The sequence below is a fragment of the Poecilia latipinna genome, unplaced genomic scaffold, assembly GCF_001443285.1.
Source record: "Poecilia latipinna isolate Pla-1442-1.1 unplaced genomic scaffold, P_latipinna-1.0 Scaffold2652, whole genome shotgun sequence".
NCBI classification, from domain to species: domain Eukaryota; kingdom Metazoa; phylum Chordata; class Actinopteri; order Cyprinodontiformes; family Poeciliidae; genus Poecilia; species Poecilia latipinna.
In genome coordinates this window covers 1-19,463 of record NW_015115268.1, presented here as the reverse complement: position 1 = coordinate 19,463, position 19,463 = coordinate 1, and the positions used below count along the sequence as shown (strand labels likewise).

General features: G+C 40.8%; 1 protein-coding gene and 1 long non-coding RNA gene across 2 annotated transcripts; both read right to left on the bottom strand.

Moving 5' to 3' along the window:
- Nucleotides 1-9,051: 9,051 nt before the first annotated feature.
- Nucleotides 9,052-10,963, bottom strand: LOC106938641 (uncharacterized). Its single transcript, XR_001422668.1, has 2 exons — nt 10,652-10,963; nt 9,052-10,380 (listed from the first exon to the last, which is right to left on the bottom strand). It is a non-coding gene; the product is annotated as an uncharacterized LOC106938641 (long non-coding RNA).
- Nucleotides 10,964-12,851: 1,888 nt separating this feature from the next.
- Nucleotides 12,852-18,777, bottom strand: LOC106938640 (trafficking kinesin-binding protein 1-like). Its single transcript, XM_015020761.1, has 3 exons — nt 18,056-18,777; nt 16,893-16,995; nt 12,852-15,292 (listed from the first exon to the last, which is right to left on the bottom strand). Exons 1-3 carry the CDS (start codon nt 18,492-18,494, stop codon nt 14,236-14,238), a joined length of 1,599 nt encoding a protein of 532 aa, XP_014876247.1. The 5' UTR covers nt 18,495-18,777; the 3' UTR covers nt 12,852-14,235.
- Between the last annotated feature and the right edge of the window lie 686 nt (nt 18,778-19,463).

The following is a 19,463-nucleotide window of genomic DNA, read 5'->3' as shown; positions in this document are numbered from 1 at the left end:
ATGACTCTCACCAGTCCACAGTGAGCTTATGTGAGCAGAAAGAAACTAATTAACGATCATTTTTTGCCAGAGTTACGGGTTTCTTTCATATTTTTAGTTTCATGACACGACTAAATCTGCTCAATATGAGGATTATTTCAATGCCTGCAGCAGCCAAAAATCTCATCATACAATTACTGACACAAATCATTTTAAAGTCGACCAATTTCACAGAATGAAGTTTCTACTCGTCACATTCAGTTTTGTCCAACTTCCAGCCATCTAAGTGTTGCTTTGAGGTTAGTGAAATACCACAGAAATCATCATTATTCATTATTCTTCATTTTTTCTCCAATGCATCAGAACCAGAGAGAAAAGCAGGCCCACATCATAATGCAGCCGCCACTATGCTTGACTCTCGGTTTGATGTTTTTAGGCTTGAAAGCCTCACCTTTACATCTTTAAACACAATCGATGCCCCATCTGAAAATTAAAGAAGAGAGACTTCTTCAGGCAAATCTAAAAAATATATTAGTCAATGTGTATGTTAATATTTGAGCCCGTTAGTGTAATTTTTACTCTTTGTAGATAACTGAAAATATAAATTCAAATGTGCAGCTCCACTTGCTGATTTGACATTTATTTGAAAGTTGTTTGTTACATTGTTCAAATATAAAATTAAAAAGTAAGAAGTAATGGCATTCAGATGAGTGAGCGGAAACTTTTGAAAACCTCTGGAGCCGTAAATCTGAAACTCTGCTTCAAAATGGAGGGGCGGAAAGACCAACCAGAGGCATTCTGGGAAATCTGACACAAATATGTGTCAAACTGAACTTCATTCTCTCCATCACTGGCTTCTTCTTTTTTTTTTTCGTACCCAGAGAGAGTTTTGCCCTTAACCTCATTTCCACTTACCGTCAGTAAGAGCAGGACTCAACAGGGGTTTAATTTCGCCGCCACTCCAATATTCAGACTTCAGTATTTGCATATTTTAGTCCATTTTACTGAAAAAGAAAATAATCTCGCAGCTTTTTGACTCGGAAAGTCATGAAACTCCTCTGTGAATACAAACTGTTGAATTAGGGCGAAAAAGTTTGAGTTTTTGTGCATCCTAATTTATACATATACAATCTCATCTACTACTCATGCATTTGCCTATTTTTCCAACTTTAAAAAAGATTTGAGATACTAGGTAGGTTTATTACAATTGTGTATCATTTAAAAAAAATTATTTTGAGTTGAAATGTTAGGATTTAACCCAACAGAAATCCCACGTTTACTATTCACCGAGTGTCTAAAGACCGTCTGGAGGCTGCTGCAAAAATTATTAAAAGTTACAGCTTCCTCAAGCTTTACACCAACGACCCTCAATAATAATAATAGTAATAATAATAATAATAATAATAATAGCACTGAGGGAAAATTGTGGCACTTAATCAGAGCTCGAGGTTGGCGACGCTGATGACTTTTGGGAAATGTCTGAGAATCTCAGGCACTCGTAATGCGGCCGAGTATTTAAATTCAGCCATTTTTAATGCCAGAAAGCGCGCACTGACACAATGACTCACACAAAGCAAAAACCACGGGGGAGCCCAGAATTCACATGACAAGAGCGACAGTAATGTAGGCAGCGTTTTTGACCCAGCCCTGCTTTCCGATGACAGATGGAGAGAAAGAGAGTGCACTTGTGGCGGGAGCGGTCCTGATGAGCAGAGCAGCGTGTCTGTGCATGTTAACAACTCTCATGACCTTAAAGTCAAGTGGACAAACCAAACATAAAAAACAAAACAAAAAAAACAGCAGAAGTATTTGCTCAGAGTTTAGTTTTTCTGGCATCGTAATACATTCAAGCATTGCTGTTTTGGGGGAGACTTGCAGAAGGAACTTGAGTTGAACAGGATCTTATGTTTTTTTTTGTTTTTTTCCAGCGTGACGCATTCTCTCACACTGAGAGTGCATCTGTGTTACTCTTCTGTTTTATTTTTAAAGCCTTCCGGTAAAATTCTGGTGGATGTCGTGTGTTTAAATATTGAAATCAATACACATAAATACCACTTTTTATTTTGTCTACGGAGCATGTTTCATCGACATGAATAATTCAGTCAGACTTTGCTCTGTTTTCAAGATGGCTGAGTAATCTTAAAAGGTGCTTCATTCTCACAGTGAGAGCAGCTGATGTCAGGTCTTCATAATATGTAGTGAGCACGATCATGCTAATAAGGAAATGAATTCATGAACATAAATGGTACAAAGGCCTCTCCTCACCAACCAAAATCAGTCTGCAAGAACCAAAATAGAAAAAAAACTGTTTGTGCATCAAACTTGGTTTCAAAGAAAACGACAACAGAATAGGTAAGAACACAGTTCATCCCACAGAACAAGAGATAATTCAAGCTAGCAGCCAGATCACAAGTATGAAGTTTCCTAGGTTAAAAAAAAGGCATTTCTTTGTCTTTGTTTTTATTTGTTTTGACAACTACGGAATATTCTATACAACCTTTCCCCCTTCATAGGATGAGTAGCTGCACCACTCAAGTCTGAGTCACAGGCTTTGCAACGCGTTTGGCTGCAGTTGCTGTCCATGCCAGTATTTTAAGTGCAATCCCAAGCCAGAATGACATGCTGCGAAAAAAACGTTGTAGACAGGATCAAACTTAAAACTGTAGAAGAATTAGACTTTTTTGCTGCTTCCTTCCACTGTCACTATGTTTTGTATCACCATTTCGTGGCTGGTTATTAAAAAGCATTGTATTCACAGAGTTGGTCCCTGAGTTACTGAGCCTCTCACGTTTCTCATCTTTTTTTTTTTTTTTTTTTTTTTTTTTGTTGAAATCACCAACTAGACCGTCATTTAATGAGTTAACATTTTACTTTCCAGTCGCTGCTTTCACATGGCTGACCTTTTTTTTTTTGGTGATTTTTTTGTTTGATACCATCGTCCACGCTTAACGCTGCGCTCACTTGAGCGCAGATTCTTTCACATTCGTGTAGTTTTTTCTGTTTCGTTACTTCAGACATAAAAATGAAAATAACATTCAATACTTACAAGCTCAAATACAATTGAAAAGGAAAAGGTGTAAAATGATTAAAAAAAAGATCAAATATTTTAATATTGTCTTACTGAAATATTTTCTTTTTCTGTAAATAGAGGTAGATTTTCAGCTGAACCGCTCCGTCTTTTATTAAAATGTCACTTAAAGTTTGAGTCAAACATCCTGGCAACAGAAATCAACATGTCAAAAATAATCAGAGAATCAGTCTACAACAACTGAAGAAACATCCAAGAAACACTGATATGTTGGAAGCACTTCTACATTATATTATAGCAAGATGTGATAAACAGTCTGTGCATTTTCAGCTATTCTAATTTTGTTTTTATTTACTTTTTTTTTTTAAGGAGTGTATTTAATGTGACAGCGCTGATCCAACTCACTTTGGAAAAAAGAGGAGTAAAAGGTCAGATTTTAAAATTCTTTGGATAATACATCAGAATTGCTTGTGTGTTTTTATATTATCCAGCATATTTTTTTTTAGCTCCATACATGTTTCACATTAATCCAAAAGTAAAAAAGAAAAACTGCACAGACCTCATTTTATACTCCTGTAATGAACATGTGTCACTCTGGTGTAGATCTGTCTGAAAAACACTTTCACCACTTTGACTTCTTCTGCTATAATATTTTCTATGACATATTTTCTCTTCTGCAGTAACCAGCAATTGTATTGTTGCATAGTTTTATTTTTTATTTTTTTTTTTTTTAGAGCTGAGTAAGACCTCATGTGTTCACAAATAACATGCTCTCGATTAATTTGAGCGTCTCTGCTGCAGACGGCTCTACTCTGTACCTCTGTACTTCCCTGGAAACTCAACAACACATTCAGGTGTGTCAAAAGTCTCTCCTACTCATCAGCAGTTTTAGTTCATCATCTTTCCAAGAATGGGCCTCGTCTTATATCTGTGGGTCTGTTTTGGTCCTGCAGGCTCGTCAGTGAAGTGCAGGTGCGTCGCTTCAGCTCATGTTGAAGTGGACGGCCCTAAAACGTGTCACGCTGAGGACGGCGGATTAGAAATGACACTGGCTGAAGGTCTGTGACTCTGTGTCGTTCTAATTCTTTCCTTTTTTTTTTTTCCCCTTCTGCTGTTGACCATTACGGGCAGCAATAAAACATCGGGACGTGTCCACAGGAGGTGGGAGCCATAAAAGAGGCCCGTCCTACACAGAGAAGTGTGGCTAATGAGTGTAAAGCACACAGAGCTGAGCGGCCGTGAAATGCAACGACCAAATAAAAACGGCAGATATCAAAACCAAAAAGCTTCAGGTATAGGCGTTAAGTACACTTTATGGAGATGGTCGTGTTCATGTTGGTAATGCAAACATATAATAAAGCTATTATAATGTCATTATTATTCAATTACTGGGCGTGTGTTTACTGTTATTCTGGTCTCTATGCAACAGTAGTTACCGCAAAGAAAACCTTGACAAATATTACATATAAAGAGATACTTGAACCTCTTTTCCTCTGCACGTAATGACCACGGCGTAAAATATTAGATTTTTGATGCGAGTATTGTTGCGTGGCTGGTAGTGAAGATGACCTTTGAACTATGTCAGCTTGACTGCTTGGTCAGTATCTTCAGTACTTCATGAGCTTTTTATTTTGCTCTTAAAACAACACCTTTCTCATAACTGAGCCTATTTTTGCCTTTAACAAAAATGACATTTTTACAACTTTATTGTGGTTGAATAATCTTGTGGTTGTTTGTTAAGTTTCATGTTACCTCATGCAGAGTTTATTTTGAAACTGCAGCATTAATCCCTGTGAGTCTGACTGTTTTTCACTTTGCTTGTTTCAATAAATCCCCAAAATCTTGTTTCTGCCTTTATCATGCCTATTTCTAGGTCCTTCAACTCACCATAACATGACATGAAGTGCATGTTAAATCATATTTTTGATGTAAGAAAGCCTTAAAATCTTGACTGTATAAACAAAAAAATATCCCAACCTCATTTGAATGAAAGCCTTTTGATTCAAACGAATCAAAAGGCAAACCTGCTCTACTGTACTTGGAGCTGTGCTCTGTTGAAGTTTGTCATTCAGAACTTAGTTTAAACTTTTTTTTAAAGATCTCTTGACTTGAGGGAATTACAGATGAACTACTGACAACATACTGCAAAGAAGACAAGTTTGTATTCATTTAGAAACAACAATAATATTTTCACTCAGGAAGAGTTCAGAAATCAGTGTTAGGTGGAATAACCAGGAGGTTTTCAGTGCAGTGGAGTCTCTTAATGTTCTCCAGAGCTGTGTGTACATGCAAACCCTCTAAACTAAACCAAGCTGATGCTACACTGACTCATAAAAACCTCTTCCGTTGTGCAGCCTCTGCTCTTGTTCCCAATCCTTAGCTTCCTGTTGCCGTTTCACACTTGTGAGTCGGCTGTCAAGGGCCATCAGCGCGGCCCCGGCAGCCCTGCTGTCACTCTGCCAGACGTGTCTATAGGGCCGTCCAGCAGCTTTGCTCTGGGACATTTGCATTTAAAGCATTTCTGCAAACTTTTAAAAAAAAACTTGCGGCTGTTTATTAAAGCCGCATCTTTGGGAGATAAATGTCTTTCCAGCTGTGTTTCGTCGAATCTTAAAACAAGCAACTGCAATCTAGAACTATCTAGAACCTCTAAAGCAACGTTTGTATTAAATATGCGTGCAACGTTGCGAGTACTTCAACTCACAGACACACCTATACCATAATTAATCCTGGCAATGCTTTTAAAGCAATGACACCTTTCTGTTCTGCCTGCTTCTCTCATCTTTTGCTCCAAACTGAATAATTCACACATGTCCAACTTTGTGTCTCCTGCTATAGCAACGTGCAACAGAGACAAAGGCTGTATGGTTAACCGCAGCAGTCGTTTTGTGCGATAATGTCCGAACACTTTATTCATATAAACAAAATCTGCCTCTCTAAGACAGGCGCAGACAGATAAATAAACACGACATCTTCATGTCATGTCATCTTGTTCTACATCCCTCCGATGACGCAGGTGATGCAAGCGGAGGCGGCTAAATATAGCTTTGTGCTGGAAATGTCATCACTGTCACATTCCCAATTAGAGGCCCTGGTATGTTTGCTAACCTGAGCTGGTTCCGTCCCAGAGGTCTGAAGCAAACTTCTGAGTTCGGATCCGTCGCAACACGCATGCTGCCGCCATTTGCCTTTGGTTTCACCAAGGAGCTTCCTAAAAACTCATATTTTTGAGTAAAAGGTTTAAAATCTACTTTATTGTGAAAAAGGGTTCTTGTGGAATTCTGCCTCTTTTTTTTTTTGCTACATCAAAGCTGAAAGACTTGGTGTCACATATTTGTCATCTGAGTGATCATAGAGCGTCCTGCTGCTTCGACCAAATATTTCAGAAGCGCTAAAAGTACAGATACGCACAGAGTTAAAATCAGAAGTTTCCATGCACTTTTATTTCTAAACTTACCCAAAGGTCTGAATGAATTACAATAGTATTAAACATTTAACACAAACTGCCATCCTCAAATGAAAGGGAATAGGTGAGAAGGTTCAGGAACAACCCGTCACATCAATCCGGTGACATGAGCTCAAAAGAACCGTCGACATCGAATTTAGTTGAACTTAAACACGGTTCAGACTCTGAAGTCACGAGCTAAGACCGAACCTCTGTGAGGAAGATGGTAACGGTGCTCAAGGGATGAAGGCTGCCCTGGGGTTGATGGCGAAGGCGCTGGTTTAGAAGATGACCTTGCCGATGAAGCATCGTGACACTCTAAAGTGGGACGTGATAAAGACTTCCCAGACGGTGTATGACCGCATGTCGGCTCTGAAGCCTTAAGAAGACAATTTAAGGCGGGATAGCTGACCTGAAGACGATGCTGGAGATTGAAATGATGACAAATCTTTGGAGGTGGGAAATCTCAGAAGAGATGTGGAGGGACTGGAGGGAAAGACGAAGACGCTGCACACAGTGAAGTCAAAGGCAACAAGACACAAACCCAAAGCGGGCCAAACTAAACTAAAACAAATCTAAGCCAGACATCTGCACAAAATGTAAAAAACAATTAAACGTGGTTTGAGTCACCGGTTTGGAGACTTTTGTCGTGCAAGCGGATCCGACTGATTGGCTCCCACATTGTTAAAAAGTTTTCCAGCAAGTCGCCCCGTCAGGGAGCAACTTATCATTCCCAGCTTCATTCAGCAGCTCATGATGATGAGCCAGAGACATAAACAGCTGTCCTCAGCCACAATAACAAGCAGACCTGCAGCAGATGGCGGGGCCCCGACAGGCCTCTGATCACAGCATCACGGAGTCAGGCTGGGAGCAGTTCAAGAGACTCGGAGGCCGATTAAACTCAAAGAACTGTCACAGGTTCTCCTAGATCGTGTGGAACAGACGGGAGGAACTCTGACAAACTTTTTTGTTTCGTTAGATAGCGCGCCGAAAAGCTTCATGACGGGGGCAGTTCTCTACCTGTTTAGGTAAAGCTTTAACGATTAAAAATAATTACTCTGGCCCACTTCGACGGGCGGAGTAAGATGTGTTTTTGGGGTGTTTGGGCTTCAGAGAGCCCCCATAATCTCTCACCCAAAATGTCAGAGGTTGTCAGGAGAAAAGGTCAGCCGACATTTCACCAGCTCACCGAGAGCAAATGCAATCCCACCTCATTTGATCTGATCCAATTTGCTGTCTGGCAGGTTCTGATAATTTGATGTACGTATTTGTTAAAAGCTAAAAATGTCTCGACGCTGTGATGATTAAAGCCGGGGTGGGAGGAATGGAGGGCCTTCCTCACACCGTCTACAATTAAGAGGACCCCCCGAAGTGAAAGACATTAACTCTCAATTTGTTGTCCCTTGTGGAAGCGCTGGCGATCACATGAAGGATCGTCGCTGCTGGAATGAATTGAAAAGCGTTTCCGGCTCACGCTCCGACAATCAGAAAGGTGAAGGTGGGAAACCTCACTTTGCTGGTTAAATTGATGTCTCTCTCATCATTTAGGAGGTTTGAATTTCCAATTTCTATTTATTAAATGACATTCACTGAACAGGTGGTAAAGAATTGGCATGTTCAGAAAATGACGTGACAAGATAAACAAAGACGTCTGTTAAAAATGTTTATGTTTGTTTGCAAAGATTGTCTGAAATGTACAATGATACTTTAAGATTGTATGTGCCTAATGTATCAAATAAAACAAAAAGATAAATGCAGATTTGACCAGAAACCAGTCGGTGACAAGAATCAGAAGTTTGATTATGAACAGAAACCCTTCAGCTGAGATCTTTTACAAAAAGGTGAGTTGCTGCCACGTCACACTGACGACACTCTTGACCGACTATTGGCTGTTCTCAGAATGAAAGAGGTTCGAAAACAGAAGTCAGAGGAAGCTCAACTATCCTGCAAGAGAGTGAGCGAGAGCAAAGCGTTCCTCCTTTCTCTTTTAGTCTCTCTGTGTGCGTCACGCTTGAAATAAACCCGAAGCAATTTCAAAATAAAGCTCAGAGCTCATGGCAAAAGCTGTAATGCCCCACTTGTGAACAATAAAGCTTTAAATAATTTGAATTCAAAATGAACAAGTGTTGGTTACTTTATAACCTTGATTACTTACACTCTGCTACTGTTTCTGTATTTTTTCCTCTATATTTTACAATTTGACATTTATTCATGAATTAAATGGACCTTTAAAACACATTTCCAAGGAATTCAGTAGGGGTTATTTTACTAGTATTTCATTTTAAAAACATTTGCATTCAGCGTTAAATGGAAACTATATTTTAAAGTTGTACAAATACTCACAAAAGTTGCTCTTTATCAAGCTGAGTCCATCTCCGTTAAGTATATTCAGTAGTTTTTGAGCTATGAAATCATGAAATGTATGTATGAGCACTTGAGTGAATGCATTTTAAAACTCTTAAAGCCAGAAAATATCTAACCCATTTTTTTCATCTTATGCAGCTTTTGGTTGAAATTTCTCCACTTTTCTAAATGGCTGCTTCCCACATACATTATTCAAGAGACATTGCTTTTTAAAAGAAAATTCCACTTTGTTTTCAGAACTAAAACTGATATTTATTGTCCTTTTAAATGATAATATTGAATATATTCAACCTAAAAAGTGATATGAAAAACCTCCATAATGTGTTTCCTCATCATTGCGTTGTTTACTGGTTTTAAAATCATGCAGTGTCTATAAATAAACAGCTCATGCTGCAGACGGCTGGCCTGGAGCTGCCTTAAGGGAAATTTAAGGTAAACAAAACTCAGAGGAGTTGGTAACTGGGCCTAAGAATATAATTCCAACAGAACAATAATCACAGACATTACAAAATTAGTTTTTAGGTTTTACACCTGGATCTGAGAATGGGCATAGTTTAAGTTTCAAAGATTTATGCTGGATGTCAAACATGAAGGGATTAAGTAAATCAAGATAATCCCTGTTTGCCTGATTTAGACTCTGTTAGGATCTTTTTTTTTTTTTTTTTTTTAAAGATCTGTTTTAAAATGTTAAAATGAATCAAACTTTTGTCATGCATGTGAACAGGTTTACCCTGTCTCCACAGCATGATACTACCACTACCATGTTTCACAGTGGTGATGACGTGTAATCTGATTTTAACTTCCCATAACTCTCTGTCTGCTGCTTTTCTTAGCTAAATTAAGTGAAACATAACTTAATTTAGCTAATTCAGAATAGCCGAATTTCACAATAAAAACATTTTTATTTAATAAAAACCTACGTTTTTGTTGAAAAAAAATGCTTGTGTTTTCTATTTAATGTATGTTGACATATTTTTGAGATGAGAATCAAATGAAATCAAAATGTACAGATCCTCGTTTTCTTTCTTGCCTCAAAAGGTTTTTTTTAATTAACTTTTTTCCATGACCGTAGCAACAAATTGTGATGCTTTAATTTTGTATGTGAGAAACTTTAAAACAGCAAACAGAAATCACACATATGCAGGTCTTAGTCTGCAATGGTTTGACTACTCTTGGACTGATATTAAGGAGTTTACTGTTGAACTTTTTTTTTTTTTTTTAATAAAATGCAAGTTTAATTGGTGACTATAATTTCTTTAACAGAGAGTGTAAATTACAGAAATTGGTCAAGTAACCCAGTAAATCCTCCCCCACCTAAGCAGACGTTCAAGGCCGTATTTGAGTTTTCTGGCAGAACCTCAGGTCAATTATTCAAGCGCTAACCATCTTCTTTATGTGAAGGGCTGACCGCAGAGGGATGCAGCTGGTCAGCTTCCGAGGTTATAATCACACATCCCGTCTCTGAAGTGACCTTCTTTTCCAAGGAGCTGGTAATTGCTCTGTGCCAAAGAGTCCTGGCCTCTATCGCATTCACATCAGCTGAAGGGGGACATGGAAATCCTGCCTGCACAAAATTTAAGCAGATAAAACTAAAGTACTTTAGATGTTTTCTCTGTGATTTCTGGACTTTGTTTTCTTGTTATTTATTTCTTTAAATGTACATTGGGTTTAGATGCAGCTATCTTGAGGAACCCAAGGAAAAAAAAAAAGGTTTGTCTTATTTTCCATCTGACTCAGCTCTGCAGAATGTTCTCATTTTCCTCATGTAGGAGACACACCTGCCCGTCTTCCTCCAAGCACCGAAAACAAATTTGAAATCATTCTGCGCTGCTTACCCATCTGTCTTCATCCTGTTTCCATCATCCAGAGAGGAAGAGAGTTGTCAAGCTTTCCATTGAACGCTTCTGGTTCTTCTCCTCTAATCTCTATTATGATTTTCAAGAATGAAATAAGTATTATTCATGACGTAAATTTATTTAATTGTGTTTGTAAAAACCCTTAAAATACATCAATACAAATATCTTAAATTAGGTCTACTTCCGCTTCCAGGCTTTGGATTGCATGTGGTTTGGACACAGTGCCCCCCAGTGGAAAACAGCTGTCAGTACAACAGACAAGAAAGCATTTCGCAAAAATCACTTTTAGTAGATATTATAAAATTTGATAAAGTAACAGTTACCTTGAAACTAGCTTCATATTTTATATATATATATATATATATATATATATATATAAAGAGACAGAATTATATAAAATGTACTTTTTCTGAACTTTAAGTCAATTATAATATCATTCAGTCATAAGAAACTTTGCTTTAATTATGTTATACATATTTGAGAAATACTTTAATCTCCCATGGCAACCACTCAGCCGTGCAAAACACCTGGTTGGACCTACTCCCGCCTTCGATACGCAGCTCATCTTCGGAGCTAAAGTTTCCAAAACTTTCGTGCTTTCACCTCACAGAGCAGGCCTTCCTTGCTCAGCTCCTTCAGACTAGCCAGTAGCAATTAGCAAACACCTGGTGGAACTGCACATTTGCTGAGCTCATTATACGAGCCATTTCTCAGTGCAGTGCTGGTAAAAATGTCGTTTAATGGTTGATAGGGGAACGCTGTTATGAAGGTGGAGTCTCAGAAAGAGCAGGAGGTTTTAAAGAGGCCCAATGTTAAGAGTTTAAATTAAAATTTACTAGATAACACAGTAACTAACATAGTTACCATGTTAATTATGCTTAGTTAATACAGTTACCTGTGGTTTTAAATGTAAACAACACAGTACTGCCCCTTTATAGCTGAGAGGAGCTGAACATCATCGGATGTACAGAATAAAGTCAAAGTATAAAGACAACAATTAAATCTTTATTTTATATTTTATTGACAGTTGGACATGTTTTATAAAATAGAGCCCACCAGTCTCTGACTAGAACATATTCCCCTATAATCCTATATAAACTATTCACCTTTATTAAATTTTTTTAACCATACTTTATATATATATATATTTATATTTCAAAATTATACATGTTTGTGTTGCATACAGTTACAGTGAAATGATTAAATCAGACAGAAATCTGTACAATGGCCCTGGAAGCTGAATAATAACTTACATTCGGATGGCGTGGCACAAAAATTACATTAAGACACCTGCTGTCGTACCAACACTACCGCTCCATTCTTCTCCTCCGAAATATTGAGTTGTTTTATTTTTCTTAAAATGTGCTGCTGCTGAAGGCAGAAACAGCGAACAATCGAAGCCCCTGGCGGCAAGAGAAATTATTCTAAAAGCCACTAAAGTATGAAGGATTTCAACCGTACAGTAAAGGTGATTCCACATGACACTAAAATAAACACAACCTGAAACATCCTTCACTTTAAAGATGTGCAATTGTCACTTGCGTGACTTACGAAACAAGCTACAACTTCTTGGTCCAGGTACAATGCCCAAACCTAGATTACGCATCGAAACGCCTCGTGAAAACAGCAACCTAAATGTTGATCTGTGTAAAAGTCTGAAACGCTGCGTGTCGGGATCACCGTGTAGTTCACCGACTCGTTTTACAAACGTGAGCATCAGTCGCCCCTCGTTCAGGTGTAGTCAAACCAGAATTTTAAGAACGGGCGGCTCTGCTCTGTGGATCGAACCGGAGCAAAAAAATTAAAGATTGAACTGATCAACTCTGCAGAGACAGGATCAGCAGGATTCAGATTTCACTGCTCTCTGCCGTTTGACCCGAACTGAGTAAATTATGGACATTGCTTGGAGATACAAGGTGGACAGTATTGAAAAAAACTAAATGCTTTGGGAAAAAAAAAAAAAAAAAAAAAAAAGCTTTGAGGGTTAAATGCAAGATCTGTTTCCAGCTGTGCTGAAGTTGCATGTTTTGCTCAACCGCCATGTCTGTGCTCATTTCATCTGTGAAACTCCCATACCTACATTCATAAATTTTATCCTTTACTGCCTGGATGCATATGGACAGATCAAGCTAAATAAATGAAGAAAAAAAAAAAAAAGGGAAATTATTCTGGGACTTCGTCAGATTGAACAACAGCTTTACTCTATTCCCGTAGAATCCAACATTTTATGAGGACTTAAAACAAAAAAAAGATAAAAACATACATCTGAAATGAGAAGAATGCACCGAATCTCATGCAAACCGCTGGATTGCACAATTAAAGTCATGTCTATTGCACACAGCAAAACAAAATGCAAACAAAAGGACAACAAATGCAATCAGTTTTCTAATGAAATACAGTGTGTTTGTTTTTAGGCACATAAGAACATTCAGTCACAGCAACAAGATATCTTAAAGCCCCAATCTGGATTTCTTTTCTTTAAACAAAAGACAGAAAAGGAGGAAAAGACATTTTCCTCCTTTTCAACTTCAGCGCAGAAAAATGCAAACACAGCCATTTTTAGAGTCTTTTAAAAATAGCCTAAACTGCTTCATGAAACAATGAAACATTTTTAAAGGAAAACATTTGACGACATTTATAGGCTTTGGCGAGACCAGCCAGTCACGTTAAATAATGAGAGACACACCGGGAGGTCGTCCGGTGAGCATAGTCCAATGACTTTTAGCTCGATGAGCTGGTCGGAAATGCGACGGTCCAATCATTCCTCCGATTAACGAACACAACCAGCACAAACACGACCGTGTTGTGCTGGCAACGACGCGAGAAGAGCAATCTAAGTCATCTGGTTTCGGCATCAGCTTATGTGTTAAAAAAAATAAAAAATTTGAACCGTAGGAAGTACAAAGATGTAAGAAGATATTGAAAAGGAAACTATATTTTATGACACGAAGAGGCTGAAGGGAATTCAGAAAAATTTCTCTTTTTTATCCATTTTAGTTTTCACCCTCTGACTGCTGAAAACTGCTGTTGAAATCGGAGATGTTGGTCGTCTCAGAGTTCATCTAAAGGTCTCGGTCTGGTCAGCTGGCCAGAGGGAATGAGCTATTTGTTTGGTTCAAGTACGCTGGACCAGCTCAAGGACGTTGGCTGCAAAGCGGCCACAGAAACCGGTGCGTCTCCATATGAATTCAGTCACATGGTAAAGTACTCCAGACTGGGGCTTTAATAATATACTATTTGCCACAGTATATTGCATATACAGTACATTGTACAATAATGACACAAAGGAAGGCAGCATACTCCATCTTTGTTAATCTGGCCAGACAGTATTTAAATATAACACAGTGTAACAGTTTCAGCCACTCCTGCTCTCAGTCGTCACTCCGACATTTTATTCAGACTACTGGCTGTCAGGGGAAATAAGGGCGGATTGTACCGGTCGGCTTCTGCAGACGATGTGTGCGCTAAACATATTTTTTGGCTTTGTATTTGTATGTGTGTAATGATAAACATGAAAAGTGTAGTAAAACGCTGTGATTTTGGCCTGACATACTGAGTTTTTCCTACCACGTCCTGGTTTGACCCTCACTGTCTTGGCCTTGTGTTGCTGAATTGTCTGAATCCCAGTTTGGCCTGGCGTGTCTCTGCATTACCGTGTGTGGTGTGACTGGTTCCAGTGCGTGTAAAGTCTGCGGTATGTGAATGGCCTTCCTGACAACGGAGGGGTGTGTTTGCACTTTGCCCGTTTCGTCTGTCTGCGCCGGACCCTGTGGCTGTGATGTTTGCATCGTCTGTGGGATGAGAGCGCAGGGCGGTCCGCCGGGGTCTTTCATGGCCATGCTGGCCCCCACCATGGCCGGATAGCTTCGGTTCCTCCTCAGTCCTGCATTCAAACCCGGGAGCCCGCCACCCAGGCCGCTGGAGCTGAAGGGCGCCAACAGACCGCTCCCGGAGGAAACCGAGGCGGAAACAGCGGAGAGCGTTCGGAAGCGTTTCAGCTTGTCCACCAGTCCGAGGTTCGCCACCTCGTTCTGGCCGTCTTCGTCCGCCTCGCCGTCGTACTCTCTCTCCAGATCCATCAGCACTTCCCTCAGAATGGTGCGAGCCGGCTTGGAGGCGAGGAAGGCGTCGTAATACGGCGGATCCTCCTTCGAAGGGCTGAACTGAAACGCGGGCCGCGCCGTGGCGGCCGAGGCAGATTCTTGGGGCGGGGAGCTGGGAGGGGAGCAGGGCTGAAGAAGGAGCGTGTCCGGTCGCCTCACCGGCGGTCTGACTTCATTCTCCCCTGACTTGGCTGCGTCGCTCTGCACCTGCACGCTTCCCGTGGGCGTCGAAGCGCCGCTGGCACCCAGCCCTCGGTCCCAGCTGCAAGGATCGTACACCGAGGCAGAAATGCCACGCTCCAGCAGGAGGCGCACGAGGCCTAGGGAGGTGCTGGTGGTCTTGGTGGAGTCTCTCAAGTTGGTGGAGGACTCGCTGAGGGAGAGCGACAGGGAGAGGCGGCGCGGGGTGCAGCAGGGGGTGTAGGAGGGCGTGTGCGGGGCCGAGAACGGCACGGGAGAGGAGGTGTGGGTCGGAGTGCCGATGGCAGAGCCGCTTTGGCAAAACACTACCGCAAGGCTGGAGGCGTAAAGAGGAGAGGAAAAGTAGAAAAGAAGGCATAAATGACAGTCATCAGGTGAAAAATGCTCGAGTTCAGAAACAGATGAACTCGATTTATTAATAATCACCATAATACATCTGCTTAACAACTGAGGAACAGAGAGCACTGTGAGTTTTCTTCTTCTTCTTCTGAAAGGCTTTTCTGCAAATCCTCCAATGAATTTTAGTGAGAATACCTTCTTATGATATAGTAGAGAAAAACAGCAAGGCCTAACAAAAACTGTGGGGCACAAATTGATCAAAACATTTTGATCTCTACTACAGACGTTCTTCAAAAATAAAGCTTGTAAGGCTGGTAAAGGTTGGAAAGAAAAAAAAAAAATTCAATGTCTTCGATCTGCACAAAACCACAGACGGTCTTTCTCCCTTTCGGGGCTCAACACAGCTGCTCATCTGCCTGCATCTCATCCAGTTCCTGCAGCCTTCGTGTTCACACCACATCTCTGCATACGTTGCTCCTCTAGACTCACTCATTTTCTGTCCTTCCTACCAGCTTAGATATTAAATTATTATCCAGTGTGTACAGTATTGTGTCACTTCACATATCAAGACTGGTCAAGCTGCAAAAATTTATCAAAAAGCAAAAGATTAACTTCTAATTTCACAGGCCAATAAGTGAGAAGTCACTTTTGCTCAAAAAGACCACGGATGTCTGACAGCTTTTAGTAAAAACTGCATCAACGTGTCAAAACATGCACGACTCATTTTAGTTTAAACAAAGTAGGTTTAGAGAAACTTGCATGCAAACCCACTGATATTTTCTGAGCTAGAAACATCGACAGCAGCGCAGCGATCGTGTCGAGCTTCGTTCCGACTCCGTAATCATTAGATTTCAAGCATGATTAAAATATTTGTTATTTTGAGGTGTCTGCAATGTAGCATTTTTTTTTTTGTTTTGTTTTTGTTTTTCAGCAATTTCCAAACCTCGTTACAAAATAAGGCAAAAGTCAATTAAAAAACATTCAGTGGAAAGTCAGTGGGTACGACAAATGCTTTCTCAAACTGGATTTGAACTTTCTGTAATCATTTCGTCCCAAAAGATTTTAACAGGCCTGAACACTGTTTTCGTAATTATTATTTCGTAATTATCGGTATCCATCTTAAAAAGAAGCTTGTGCACACTGGATTAGAGAGCAGATTTAGAGGCAAACCCTGACGTTACTCAGGTTCAAACACACCCACACAAGGTCTTTAGAGATGCACAGCCATGCACGTTCTCACCCATCTGCACACTGAACAGTGCTTTCAATGGGTCTGCTCTAATCCTGCCAGCAGAGCTATGTGATACAGCTCCGGCTCGTCTTCCTCATCACATGACCTGTCGAGCCAATCACACAGCAGGGACACAAACACTTGAGCGACCTCCTGTGACACCAAAATGTGTTTCGAAGAAAAAAAAAAACAAAAAAAAAACGAGAGAGAAGCGTCCAGCTCCATTTAATTTGTGTAAATTAACAGCGATTTGAAGTGAATATTTAAGGAACCCAAAAAAAAAAAAAAAAAAAAAAAAATCCGGCTGAAAAAGTGCGCTTTGGTAAATATTTGGGTGTTACGTTACCTGGGGGACACAGAGGTCAGCTGGTCAGACGGGTGGAGAATCCTGCAGGTGGTGAAGGTGTAGGTGGAGCTGGTGTGGGACAGACATTTCCCTGGGAAATGGACTGGAGGAGGAGAACAAAATAAAATTCCGTCAGCCGTGATGAAAAATGCACCAAAAATCATACACTGTAAAACTGCATGTCGTAAAGAAAGGGGGAAAATAGATCGCAGTCACAGTTCAGACCCCAGGCGAAAGCACCAGTTTTAATTAGCCCCGCTTTTGTATTTTTCAACTGATTTCAACATCTAATGATCTTCTCAGTTGTTGAAAGCTGACCTCCTGCATTCAAGTTAAATGCAAATAAATCGAAAGCAATTAAATAAAAAACAAGAAGAAAAAAAAAAAATTCCCCCTCCGAATCAAGATTCGAAGATTCGAGTGAAGCAAGGATAGAAAATGAAGGGATGAAGAAGAAACAGATGAAAGTTGCATTCTCTAAATGAATCTCAAATGATCACAGCTACATGCAGATATTGTCAAAGACCAAACGTGCTCAGGTCAGGGTTAGTGTGTGTGCGAGCTGGTAGAGGTGACCCTCTGACAGAGCTGCTGAATTAGCTCCGAGCAGCTCCGAGCGTCGCGCTTTCACGTGACACAGAACAGCTGCGGTCGCAACACCTGATGCAGCCTTGGCGCGCGCACACAAGCCAGCGAGCAAACTGGATCCAGATACGATGATACATCTGTATCTCTGCACTGCGTCAGTCATGTTCAAACTCTCATTTTTTTTGTTTTGTTGTTACATTTTTAGAACTTTGCAGGTTTTGGTTTGAGAAACTTGCCAGGCCCTGAAGGAAGTGAGAGCAAAGCAAAGGCGGCGTATGAAAAGGAGAAACTGAGAAGGAGAAAAGAAAAAAAAAGTACAAAAAAAAAAAAAAGTACTCTGCTTGGACGGAGGCGGACGGCTGTGTGGATAAGGCGTGGCTCCTGGCTCGAGCGGAGGTTGAGTGTGATCATGCAGGAAGTGTTGCCACGTTACAGCTGCGAAACGTCCAGTGAAAGCCTTCCCTTCACTCCTTCCACCCTCCCACCCGTCTTCCTCTGCCCGTTCCTTCTATTCTCCCCGTGCTCCAGATTTAGTTTCATTGGGTTTCTCTTTTCCTGCTAAAACGCTCCCTCACCAGGCATGCGGTCCACAGTGGCGGGTTGCAGGGCCTGGAGCTCCTTGAGGTCCGTGTGCCTGCTGCGCTCCGAACAAGAGGGAACGGGTGAGGACGGGGAAGGGCGGGAAAGGGGAAGGGGCGCGCCGGCGACGACTCTGGCGACGACTCCATCTTTTCCTTCCACTGCCTCTTTCGGACCACAAATTGCTCCATTCAGTCCTTCTAGCTGGTTGCTGCCCTTGATGTTGCAGCAGGCGGAGCCGACGGCGGTAGAGCAAAGGGAACCTGTCGGAGCGGGGCTCTCTCCTGACGAGCCGGTGAACGGGTCACACGACGCCTCGTCCTCCTCCGGCTGGTCCAGCTGCCAGCTGTCCTCCTGCTCCTGCTCCCGGTCCTGCTCTAAAGTGCGAAAGCCCTTTGTGACCACGCCCGGCCGATGGTCCAGCAGAGCCCCCATGTGTGGCTGAGCCAGCTGCTGCCATGCGTGCAGGGTAGCAGAACCTGCACAAGTAAAAAAGGAAAGCTTTATGTTACCGGAAAATACGCTAAAGACACTCTAGATGTACAGCAATTCACAATAAGACCATTTCAGCTGTGCTTCTACCTGAACATATGTGACACAATGAGCTGCAGGTTTATAAACCTGTTGAGAAATCAAACACTGGGGTTTATTCCTTAGCAAAACTAACATTTAGGTCTGAAATGTGCAGTGAATGAACAGGAATGCTAACAACACAGGAAGTTAAAAACCCACCACACATCCTGAATCAGATTAGCTTGTGAGAGTTAGCTCTGTTAAGCTGCAGCACTATTTTCCACTGAACAAAATATATGACCAGCATAAAGATAATAATATCAGAAAAGATAGTCTCCATGTTTTAACTGTCTAAAAAGGGCAGACGGCAAAGTGAGCAAAATGTCTATGTTAAGTTTCAGCACTTTCGTTATTTTGGGTGCTTTTTATGTAAAATGTGGGAACATGTGAGCGTATTAACTGGGGGAAAAACAAAAGAGACAAGAATATAAGGAATGGAAGAGGAGGAAATTAGATTTTATTAGGGAAGTTGTTTACAAAGAAAACAGAAGTCAAATGGAAGAAGAAAGAATCAAATGAAGAAAAGAAAGCTCAAAAAGAGACAGAGGGAAAAGAAAAGCGGCTACAGATGAAAGAGAGAAACAAATGTGTAAATGTCACGATTCAGAAGACAGATGTCGTGCTAATAAATATTTTGCTCATGAGGACAGAAGAAACGACACAGAGAGCAGAAACAAACCTACAGGGATGGTGAAACGGTGACAATAATCTACGAACTTGTCACGTTTTGCTACGTTACGGTCACACACTTCAAGGCACTTTATCACAAAAAAAAATCCCAAAAGACACAAACAGGAGGAGCAGAGCCAAAAATGAACAAAAAATATACAT

What these genes read in the sequence shown, in the direction of transcription:
- LOC106938640 (XM_015020761.1), bottom strand. Translation starts at nt 18,494, where the DNA reads ATGGGGGCTCTGCTGGACCATCGGCCGGGCGTGGTCACAAAGGGCTTT. An exon ending in CACTGTGGACCGCATGCCTG is followed by an intron (nt 16,996 to 18,055) that starts GTGAGGGAGCGT and finishes CTCCTCCTCCAG; the next exon opens with TCCATTTCCCAGGGAAATGT. An exon ending in CTGACCTCTGTGTCCCCCAG is followed by an intron (nt 15,293 to 16,892) that starts GTAACGTAACAC and finishes TTACGCCTCCAG; the next exon opens with CCTTGCGGTAGTGTTTTGCC.